General features: G+C 26.3%; 1 protein-coding gene across 1 annotated transcript; it reads right to left on the reverse strand.

Moving 5' to 3' along the window:
- Positions 1–1,350: 1,350 nt before the first annotated feature.
- Positions 1,351–10,538, reverse strand: LOC123272899 (neurotrophin 1-like). The gene is made up of 9 exons (XM_044739919.1): positions 10,223–10,538; positions 8,518–8,628; positions 7,366–7,530; positions 6,677–6,779; positions 6,065–6,188; positions 4,782–4,940; positions 3,901–4,068; positions 3,183–3,493; positions 1,351–1,923 (listed from the first exon to the last, which is right to left on the reverse strand). The coding sequence occupies exons 1-9, from the start codon at positions 10,253–10,255 to the stop codon at positions 1,409–1,411; spliced, it is 1,689 nt and encodes a 562-aa protein (XP_044595854.1). The 5' UTR covers positions 10,256–10,538; the 3' UTR covers positions 1,351–1,408.
- Positions 10,539–12,198: the final 1,660 nt, after the last annotated feature.

The raw sequence follows: 12,198 nt of genomic DNA on the forward strand, positions 1-12,198 counted from the left end.
AGATAAAGCAGCAGACAACGTAACATTATGGTTCACTGATAAATAAACATTTTATTATTTATTTATATAACGAGATTCGGCGATGCTTGTTCACAGGCGGCAAGTTTCACAATGATTAGTTGGTATTTTATAAGAATCGTTCACCAGATCTGTTCCGTTACGAAGCAAAATCGTTTGTGGTTTCTAATCATCCTGAATCGAGCTCTTGTCACGGACTAAGCAAGAAAATTGTGTTGGTCTTTATTTATATTTTGTACCATTGGTTTGCCGGCAGACAATGAGACTCTGTTTGAGCAGAGGGGGCTGATATTACATTTATTTTTATTGTCATAAAAACCGAGATTGTTATTTTATTATTTGGTTTTGTCACGGTATTATGGATTAGAAAATAATCGCTGGGAAGATAACTTAATCATTTTTGGTTTATGGTAATATAATAAGGAAATATTATTTGAATAATTTATTTTTATTAATATTTATTGATTTTTGGGTTAATTGTTATATTAATTATTCGATCACGGAAATGAAAAGAAAGTTTTTTACGCATGATAGGAATCATTCGTCAATTGAGTTTTAGATTGAGAATTTTTAATTGAATTTCGATTTTTATGCTTTTTATGCTTGGATGGAGTAAGCAAATTTTAGTTATTATTTGTTTGAAGTGTCCTGGAAATTTAAATTGCAGTTATAGGAATGAGTGATCTGGAAAATTGCCAGAAATTGATGAATTGTAAATTTATATTTGTGGTATTTTCTTTTTGGTGAAAAAATTGTTAAATAATTTCCGTAGTTTCGTTTTTATTCGGGTTTATTATGGAAATTTTTTGAAATAAATTTATTATTTAATTTATTTTCAATTTATAACTGCAAATAATTCTCGGAAAAATCCATAGAAAAAATTTTTTTATAAAAGCCTTTAAAAAAAAAAAATAATAAAAATATCGTGTTACAAATTTTATTGCAAAAAAAAATTTGAAATTGAAAATTTTTTGCATCAATTTATCAAATAAAAATAAAATTTCGGTTGATATAAATAAATTTTATAATTAAAAAAAAAAAATAATCTTAAATTGTCCAAAAATTTTTAACAAATTTTAGAAATAAAAACTTTAAACAATTTTTTCGTAAAAAAAAAAAATCAAAAATTTTGAGGATTAAAAATATAAAAAAAAAATAATATTAATATTATAAATAAAATACTATATTATCAAAATAAAAAAGATAAATAAAGTTAACATATACTTTGTAATAATAACTATAAATAAAAAATTAACAATCAACAAATCAACAATCTCTTTATACATTAAATTATCAATTAATTAATTATTAAATTATAAATTAAACCTTAACTACATCAAGATTAAAAATAAAACAATCAGGTAACTTAATCAGACAAAATAAATTATAATTAAAGAGCGATCATGGGCTTCCAAGAATTGGAATCTCCATTCGCGGTCAATTCAATTGAGGATTTCCGAGTACTCGTAGGGTCAGTAGCTTTCAGCATGGAAGCTTTTGGCTCAAAGAACTCAAGAATCGGATGATAATTATAATTAACGCGTCTGCCGGGTTCCTCATAGTCATCTTCGAATTCTCCATTGGGCCTTGTATGGGAATCGGTTCCTTGGTCGAAAGCTTGCTCGAACCAGTTGGTGAGATTAGTATTGGTGTTCGTGTTAGTGTTCGAAGAACTTTCGTCTAGATCGGTGGATTCTCTCCTGAAAGGCCGATTGGGTCTTGAGGGTCGCTTGCTAACTTTCATGGGTCCTTTGTATCCTGGCGCTCGAGTATTGGGCGCATGTTGCTGCGGAAGTTTATCAAATGGCCGCGAGGCGGAAGAAGATGATGGTTTCTTTGGTCGCGGTCGGGGCAGGATGAAACTTGGGTGATTTGAACTACTTGCGTCTAATGGTTTTGATCCTCCTGGAAATTTGAGTGAAATTTAAGAAAATGTTTGTTGTGAGTTCATTTTTTATTTTTGTGAAAAAAAATTTGGCTCAAATTTTTACACAATGCTACTTAGGGGCGTCCATAAATTACGTGAGGCATTTTTGAGAATTTTTAACCCCCTCCCCTTGATAAGATTTCGTAAGATTTTCCTCAACTCCCTTCCCCTCCCTAATTTCACGCGAGATTATTCAAAATTTATGTTTTGGCTGTAAACGGGTTGGATTATTGAGAAAAAAAGTGCCATTCGGCTACACCCGACATGGATAGGTAGATTTCTTATTTGAATATTGAAAAAAACACGTTATTAAAAGGCCGTAATGTCCTAAAATTTATTTTTTATTATATTTTTGCAAACAACGATACGAGACTCAATACAGCAAATACATATTTAAAGACATCTAACTAAAAAATAGGATTTTTACATATAAAAGTCATTTGATCATAAAAGCTAAAATTTAATTTATTATTGATTTTTTGAATTTTCTCAACTACGAAATAAGTTGAAAAAAGTATTAAAAGTCGACGAACAATAGTTTAAATTGAAGATAATTAAACATATTATAACAAAATTGTATTAAAATTACGACATGAGACCGGCTACCACCGATAGATTTCTAAAGAAATCTATACCTAAAAAATTAGTGAATCCTATCGATCAATAATCAAATTAAACAATCGAGCGCTACTTTGCTGCTCTGCAGGGTTCAGACGAATACGACAAACACTATTGTGTCAAATTTGGCCATATTTTATTATAGAAATACTTTTTCACGCAATTTTACACTGTTTTCTGCTAGAGAAAAATATACGTGATATTTGTTAAGATCCCCCTTCCCCTAAGTGAGATTTGATAAGATTTAGCATGATCCACTCCCCCCCTAGAACATCTCACGTAATTAATAGACGCCCCTTAAAAAAAAAAAAAAAAAAAATCATATGTATGTATTTTTATGTTCAGTTTTTTTTTTTTCGAAAAAGGGAAATATTATCTTCAATTTTCAGAAGATAATAAATATAAATTCAAAATTAAAATTTACTTGGGAAAAATATTTCATAAAATTTAATGGAATTTTACTATTGAAATTTTCAATAAATTTTTATAAAAATGTTGTGAAGACCCGACAGAATTATTGGTATAAAAATTTATATAATTTTATGAAATAAAATTCTTTAAAATTTTATTAAATTTAAAAAAAAATCGAGTATTTATGTTTAATATATAATTAAAGTACCATAACTACTGTCATAAGTGGAAGGTAGCTTCGACAAATAACTGGAAGGTCGCTCGAATCCTTTGGAGTGGTCAGTAGAAAATTCAGCCCCCGGGAAATTTTCTTCTCCCGATAAAGACGGGTCTTTTTGCAAGGGAGGGTACAATTCAGCGTATCCGTGGACATGACAGCTACAGCAAGATGGAATCTTGAAGATGTCAATGTGCAGACCGATATCGTTGTCCCAGGTTAGTAGTCGGTGGTAATTGTACACTTGAATACAGGATGAGCGGTAATTGTCTGATATAAATGAACAACTTGATTTTGGTTTTCTGAAAATCAATTTTTTTTTTTTTTTATGATATTTTAGCAATAAAATTTCAAATTGAATTTTAATAATAATTTCTTTTGTAATTAATTATTAAAATTTAATAATAATAATCCAATTAAAATATCATAAAAAAGTCTTATTTTTTTTTAATTTTGTCTAATTTTTAATTTTAATAATATTCAGATTAAAAAATATTTTATTTAAAATTTGACACTTTTCAAAAATTTTTGACATTTTTATACATTTAATTAACTATAATTGTTTAATTTTTTAAAATAAAATGATAATTATCCTGATTTAAAAAAGAAGTAATTTTTTTCAATTGTTCTCATGAAATTAATTCAAGGAGAAATTTTGAATTAATTTAATTTCAATAAAAATGAATAATTGTTTAAATAAAACACTTACGCGCATTTTTCTAACCGCAATGTTTGTGTATGATCACCAGTATTTATAATGTACTTCCAAACGCCAGAAGCCGCTCTAGCTAATTGAGGTCGTGCATACATTACTTGTGACGGACAGGTAAAACCTTCTTCAACGTTATTGTCGATCGCTAAAGGATAATCTGACCTTCTGTAAATAGAAAATATTAAACGTTTGTTACTCTTAAAAGAAAAAAATTACATCGACTTATTTCTTCACAATTAATTTTTATAAAAATTTAAAAAGTTTAAAATCACAAGAATTATTTTACAATCTTTTGTATTGTATATAATATTAATTTTTAATGATAATTTTATATGATTACGAAGAATAAAAATATTTTTATGAATATCTAATAATAATAATAATAAAAATTACTGACATTAATCTAAAGTATAGAGACATTTTACTCTGACAATAAGCTCACGTGGGAGAGGCAAATTTTTTATAATCAAATGTCCCAAGATTATACTAAATTGCAGAGTACTTATTATTGATAGTTTTCTTTATTATTTTTCCTACTTGACAAAAATAATAATAATTACAGAAATTTTTAACAAAATAACTAAAGTTCAGCAAAATAAAATTTTTTTCTTGAAATATTTTTTCATAATCTTTAATTCTATATTGTAAAATAAAAAAACAAATATTTAAAATTTCAAATTGATTGACAAATAGAACAATAAAGATTGCTCAAGATAAGCCAAAGTTTTTTAGTAAAACAGGCGTCCTTGAGTGAGTGAAAAATGAAAAAATGAATTAGAAAGCTTGACGTTAATCGAGACGGCGATCTCTACCGTGATTTAATGAGTTATTTAATCTACTAATTTACTACAACTGTACAACTATATTGTGTACCATACCTTCTGATCTCATTACTCTCGTACCGCTCGTATCTAGTTTCCAGTGGGAATACATCAGCTTCGACGTCGTCATTCCTATCCTCTCGCTGGATGTTGTAATCCTTTAGCAAGTGGTCAACCATATCTCGGTTTCCTCTTATGCTTCTCAGTATCGCTTCTCTGGTTCATTCAATGTATTAATTTATTAATAAATTAATAATAAAAAAAAAATAATAATTGTATAAAAATTATTGTTAAACTAAGATTAATCAATCAACTTTGACTAGTAAATTAATTTTCAGAGAAATTAATGGCGATTTAGTCTTATTTATAAAAATTTTAATAATTATATGCAATATTTCGGATGAAACTCTGTTCATCTATTATCAAGCTTCTCTACAATATAAAATTTTTTACATAAGTACAAAATTATGATTTTATTTATAAAAAACTATTTCATTCATAGAAATCGATTAATTTAAGTATTAGTGTATAGATTTCATACAATAGCGTCGCTAATTCATAATAGATCTTCTCGAAACTCAACACACTTAATTTTTAGATGAATACCAAAGTCAAGCTTATAGATGAGCTTAATCGGTCAAATAGTTCAGAAATTACAAGGTTTCTAAATTTTCAAAATCATAAAAATTCAGATTTTGGCAGTTTCTTTCGCAGATAACTTTTTAATGAAATAACTTATTAAATTTTTGTAAATTTTATTTTAAAGCCCATTAAACGAGCTTTCATTTTCATGTAATTTTATTCTTTTAGACTGAAAATTGCCTATTCGTCTGTAGATATTTCAATAAAATTTTACTATTGCATTCACAGAAAAAAAAAATGTTCTTGAATCAAGTATATAATTTTGAAGAACTTCATTTTCTTGATTTGAGTAAAAAAATTCTTAAACTGAGAAATTTTGCTTGGTTTAAGTAAATTTCACTTGATTTAAGAATTTTTCGTCTTGATTCAAGACAATTACCCTCTTCAACAGTATTTTCTTGGTTCAAGAATTTTCCTCTCGAATCAAGTTAATTTTTTTTTCAGTGTTCAGTTTAACTTAAGGAGAAGAGATTCTATCAATGTCATTGAAGGGTTTGTATTATTAGTGTTGTAATTTTATTTAAATAGGAATAATTCATAATTACAGAAAAATTCATGATTTTGTACTTATTTAAAAAAAATTTTGTTAATTCAACTCGTAATATAAGATATTCATGTTACATAATCCTAATGATGGATCACCATCAATTTATTATCTAAATAATAAGAATAATAATAAATAATAGTGCGATACTTACTGTGGATAATTTAAAGTTTTTAAACAAACAGTTTTTCCAAAAAATGTACAGTCACTTGTCGTTGGTTCTCTTTTATTACTATCAGCTGGCTTACGAACTGGTCGTTTTGATCCTCTTAAAGGTTCTAAAAAAATTACAATTTATTATTATTATTCAATAATTAATTATTCATTTCATACGAGCAAATTGCAGTTATTATTCGACTGTCAAAAATTACGAATTATAAATAATAAAATTTTGGCTTAATAATTTTTGGATATTATTAATAATATTATCCATAATTAAAATACTTAAATTAAATTAAAAAAATAATTTTTTTTTATAGGATCAATAAATAAAAAAATTAAAAAATGTTATCTAGTTTAAAATTCAAATCTACTTAAAACTACTCCGGAAATTTATCATAATTAATTAACTATATAAAACCTTTAAAAAGTACAAATTTAATTACAGATCTTATTTTTCATACTAAATTAAATCAAAAAAATTAATTTCATTATAAAAAAAATTTCCCTTATTTTCTAAATTATATAAATTATAGAAACTTTCTATTTTTTTTAATTCAAAAAATTTTTTTTAATATAAAATCTGTACAAAAATATATTTTTATACCTGGAAAGACATTCCTGCGATTACTATTCGGCGGTCTTCGCATAGGAGGTCTATAGAAAGGCCGTCTTCGGGTACCGACTCTAGAATTCCTGAGCTCGAGCGCCTGTTTGGTACAAAAAGTACATAAATAAAAAAAAATAACAAAATAAAAAGCCATATTCATTATCCATATGTATGACGAAACAATATAGTTATCGTTCTAGCAATGACTTAATTTAATTTTCTCCAGTCACGCGCTAATTAGTCTGTATCCTTAGCTCTTACTCTTTTACTCCCGCAATCATCATTGTTGATGTTAATGGAAAATAAAATAAAACCCACGCACGAATTGAATCTAATACAATAATTTGTCTTGTAATAATTCACATATATTTATCACAACATACAAACGTGTGGCAAAAACGGATGGAAAAACTTTCTAAGACGTTTAAAACAAGAGTTTTGACACTAGTCATTAGTAAAAGTAGGCAATTATATGATTATATACAACACACACACACACACTTGTACACTTCTTGTAGCTTTATAATCATAATCGTGTATAAATATTTTTTAGATACACAATTTCCATTCGAAAGTTCATACTTCTTGATCATAATTATGATCACAATCATAATCTTTAATTCAGTTAAATATATATTTTTATTTTTATTATAATTGTATGCAAATAATTAGATCATTGATAGTACCTCTGGTAAGGCTTCGGGCAATTCTTCATGGTCAATTGAGTCTTCGGACGAAATTGGCTCTGCATCCGGATCCGGTTCGACCGATAGCTCTCTAGCGTTCTCGCGACTAATTACTTGTTCGCTTGAATTTTTTGATGTCTCTATCGACTTTTCTGTCGAAGAAATCTGGGAAAAAATCAAATAGATCAATTATTGTGAAAGATACATATAGACGTTTATTTTATTTTATTTAAATTGATTTTTTTTTGGCTAAACGACGGAAAATGCGGAAAAAATAAAGAGGGCCTTATTGATAGGAGAGTAAATTGTTCTACAAAAATATAATCATACAATTTTTTTATATCTTCAATATTTTGGCAAGAATTTTGATTTTTAATTTGAAAAATAATTTTTTTATTATTAATTACTCAAAAAAAAAAGTTTTTTAGGACTTTGAATTGAAATTTTGACTAAATGATGAGTTACTAAAAAGTCGACAAGGAAAATTATTATAAAAAATTGAATTTTTGACAAAAAAGTATCCTTATAATTTTTACTTATCTCCAAAATTTTAACCAGTTTTAATTTCATCTTTTAAAAATTAAATTTCTCAAGTGATCACTTAAAAAATTATTTCTTAAGACTTAGAAATCAAATTCTGACAAAGCGATGAAAATTATCCAAAAATTAATAAGTTTTTCATAAAAATGTGTTGTCTTTTTTTTATGTCTTCAATATTTTGGCAAGAATTTTGATTTTTAATTTTGAAAAATAATTTTTTTATTATCAATTGCTCCAAAAAAAGTTTTTTAAGGACTTTGAATTGAAATTTTGACTGAATGATGAGTTACCGAAAAGTTGACAAGGAATATTATAGAAAATTAATTTTTCTACAAAAAAGTATTCTTATAATTTTTATCTCTCTCCAAAATTTTAACCAGTTTTAATTTTAATTTTTAAAAAGTGAATTTCTCAAAGGATTACTCAAAAAAATTATTTTTTGAGACTTATTCAAATTCTGACGAAACGATGAAAATGATCAAAAAATTAATAAGTTTTTCATAAAAAAGTATTGTCTTTTTTTTTTTATCTTCAATATTTAACCTAGAAATTTAAATTTCATTACATGCAAAAAACTGTGAAGCTATAAAACGGATATAATTAAGTATTTACCGTTTTATTGTCAACGATTAAGGACGCGGAGATCTTGGTTTCACTTTTCTCGGGTTTTTTCGCCAGCGTCTCATTTTTATCAGCTTGAGCCAAAGAGAAAAGCAGGACCGCCTGAAAAAATTTCACATTAGAATTTTCTCGCGTGTTTATTTATAAGTAATTAAACGATCTTGAACTTGAGCCGTGGGTTGTGATCAATTAAATCAAGTGAAATCAATAGGAGATTGGCTGCAGCTTTCGTCGCATTTATGATCGAAAGTGAGAGCAATTATCTGGATTTAACTATCTTCGATCTTTATTTTGTTTGTTAATTTTATTTATTTATAAATTAAAAATATTCTATTCGTGTATGCAAATTCAATCAAAATTTATTTATTTTATTTGCACAGTCACCAGCGATAAATCGATTAGAAAACTTTGTATTTATAAACAAACAATTGTGAGGAACAGAAAATGAGAAAAATGAATGGAGTGTAACCTTGAACGAGTTTTATCAAAGTCTAACGAGTTTCTTATCAAAAAACTTGTATTTATTTGTTATTGATTTTTAGAAACTAAACCATCAAATATTTTGAAATTCAGTTTCTTTAATACAAAATTTTTACTAACAAAAAAGGAAAAAAAACTTGTAACTATGAATCTACAATTTTCCAAAAACTACATAAAAAATTAATTAGATTTTAAATCACAAAAATATTTTCAAAATTTTTATCTTAAATTAATGAAAAAATAATTCTCCAAAATACTTTATTGTTTAAATGTTGACATAAAATTATTTTTACTTTAATTTTAAAGCATGAAAAAATTTTTTTGCAACTAACGCACAAAATATTACAAATTTACAATTGTCCAAAAATTGCATTACAAAAATTAACTTAATTTTAAACAAACAAAAAATTTTTATTAATAATTTTCTGGGTTTTATTTTTTTATCCGTAGAATTGTGATAGATTATTATTATTATTATTGCTTTATTTTAAATTGCTTTTAACAACAAGGTCATTAGCGACTTTAATTGCGATAGAATAAAAATCAAATTGTTTCTTCATTAGTTTTATAGAAAAATCATTACTTCTGTTTTATTTTTAAGGCATCAAGAATGTTTTCAAAAACTTATCCACAAAATATTTTCAATTTCATTTCAAAATTTCCATTTACAAATCCATTTACTCGGAATTACAGAGAAAATAATATTGAATAAATTACTCAGATTTTAAACCAAAATTCTTAAAAACAATTTTCTGTGTTTAATTATTTACTCATAGAATTTTATTAAAAAAAAAAAAAAAAACTACACTGATAGAAGGATTTCTTAGCATTTAAGAAGATTTCTTTGTATTTAAGAAATCATTTCTTAAACATCATTTCTTAGCATTTAAAAAATATTTCTTAGTATTTAAGAAATATTTCTTTGTAATTAAGAAATATTTCTTTGTATTTAAGAAATATTTTTTAAATACTAAGAAATGATGTTTAAGAAATGATTTCTTAAATACAAAAAAATCTTTTTAAATACTAAGAAATCCTTCTATCAGTGTACCTACTTAACAACAAACTCTTTAAAACCCAAATTTCACTCTCATAGTGCGGTTTACAAATTAGTGGGCCAGCTCTACTTTTATAAACAATCCAATTAATCACATCTCACAGGCGGTTAAAAATGTGCATAATTAAAACTAAGTAACTAGCAACAAACCACTCTTACCGTAACCAAAGCCTTGTTCCACTCACACCTCATCTTGAGTCAATCCAAAAAATTCCAAAAAATCGTCACCGATGAGTGCAATCGTTAATTTTCCAATCACTTAACACAATGGAAGCACATTAGAGCAAGAACCACTAAAATGGTGTTACAATATTAAATAAAACCGCGTGTTCTCCTGAACTAGAGAGTAATAATGAGTGTGCTGTTGATCTGCGCGTACAAGTGAGTACCGTCTTCTCAGCTCGTTAGTTTTACTGCTCTGGGTACAGGTTTTGTTACTCTTACTATACCTGCCTCCATCGTCCATCCGATTTTTTTAGGTCAAAAATCACTGGAACTGGACACATTCATCGGAGCGGGGACGCCCAGAAATATCGCCTTCATTCGGAATTTTATTCTTATTACAATCATTAAAATTAAAATTAAAATTACTATTTTTATTGAAGAAATAAAATCTCAAGAGATATTCATCAAGATTATGACTTTGATGGGCGGCTTTAAAAGACCGAGAGAGTGTTCGAAGGGCACGTAGAAAATTTTCAATAAAATTTTAATGGAAGAAAAGTCTTGGGCTTAGATTTTAGATTGTTATTTAAATTGTATTATTAATCTCTCCTTCTATTTACTAGTGTAGATAGTGATGGTGAGTATTATTCCCGCGTCGCATTAGCCATGACCGAGAAAGCTGATACGAGTGTTGGCTAAGAGGAAGTCGGTCATCGACATCCAGAGAATAAAGGTGTTCTGATTCCTGGCTTTTAGCTTGTCATACAGTAAACAAAGAAATGTTTGATACTTTTTATTTAAATAACATATCGATAAATTTGAGCATAGGTTCAATAAAAAAAAAAAAAAATTAACTTGATTTAAGAAAAAAATTTTTGAACGTAAAAATTATTTTTAAAAGCTTCATCTTTTCTTTAAATTTCTCAAATTCTTTGATTGAACATTTTTCACTGATTTAAGTTAATTTTTTTTATTCTAAATTTTTTGTCTGATTCAAGACAATTTTTTTTTCTTTTAATTATTTTATTTTTGAAAAAATTATTAAAATTTTTTACTGTACAGAAAAAAAACAATATGAAAATTTTGTGTTGAAACTTGGGAATTTATTATTTAAAATAGTAAAAAATTAAAGACAGTTTAAATACGTTTTTATTGATATATTTTGAACAAAATTTAACATAAAAAATTACATTATTATTAATTGGCAAAAAAAAAAATTTTTGTGAAATTGAAATTTTTGGTCACTTCATTAATATTTTACAACTTTTAAGGCATTGTTTGATCCAAGTACTTATATATGTCTACCAAATCGTTATGCTTAGAATCTTTCTGTACACGGAAAAAAGAAAACTCGAAAAATTACAGTATTTAATGCAACGTGGCGCTTCGTGATGAAAACTGGAAAAATTACAGTTTCAGATTGTAATTATTACAGATTTTGTAAGAATTACATTGTAGAATGTAATATTTACATTGAAAGCTCTGAATATTAAATTAAAAAATTGAATTTAGAAAAATGTTATTTCAAACTGTAATTTTTCTAGTTTTGATTACGACGGGACCGATTTTACATTTTATACTGTAATTTTTCGAGTTTTCTTTTTTCCGTGTAAAAATAATGATACCATAAATATTACTATAAGTTAAAAAAAATGGCGTAAAAATACGTTTTACATTCTAAAATTGAAGTATACTTCATGCGCAAAAAAATATTTACCAAAAACTCATGAAATTTTAATTTCTTAATAAATATAATTATAATTGAACTTACATTTTCTTTTTTTAATAAATAAACATTTAGAGAAATACGTCGGGGTACTTTTGGTCCGAACGTACATGAAACAATGCAGATGTATCGAATATAAAAGTGTTTTTGTAAAAAGAATAGTATATCGTCTTTCATCATTAACAATTTGTACTTTAGCTTTAAAGACTTCTCCTATTTTTGGGGACAATAGAAAGTCGGCTGT

The sequence above is a fragment of the Cotesia glomerata genome, linkage group LG10 (genome assembly GCF_020080835.1).
Source record: "Cotesia glomerata isolate CgM1 linkage group LG10, MPM_Cglom_v2.3, whole genome shotgun sequence".
Classification (NCBI taxonomy): Eukaryota; Metazoa; Arthropoda; class Insecta; order Hymenoptera; family Braconidae; genus Cotesia; species Cotesia glomerata.

What these genes read in the sequence shown, in the direction of transcription:
- LOC123272899 (XM_044739919.1), bottom strand. Translation starts at nt 10,255, where the DNA reads ATGAGGTGTGAGTGGAACAAGGCTTTGGTTACG. An exon ending in AAAACTTTAAATTATCCACA is followed by an intron (nt 4,941 to 6,064) that starts GTAAGTATCGCA and finishes TGAATGAACCAG; the next exon opens with AGAAGCGATACTGAGAAGCA. An exon ending in CACTTATGACAGTAGTTATG is followed by an intron (nt 1,924 to 3,182) that starts GTACTTTAATTA and finishes TCAAATTTCCAG; the next exon opens with GAGGATCAAAACCATTAGAC.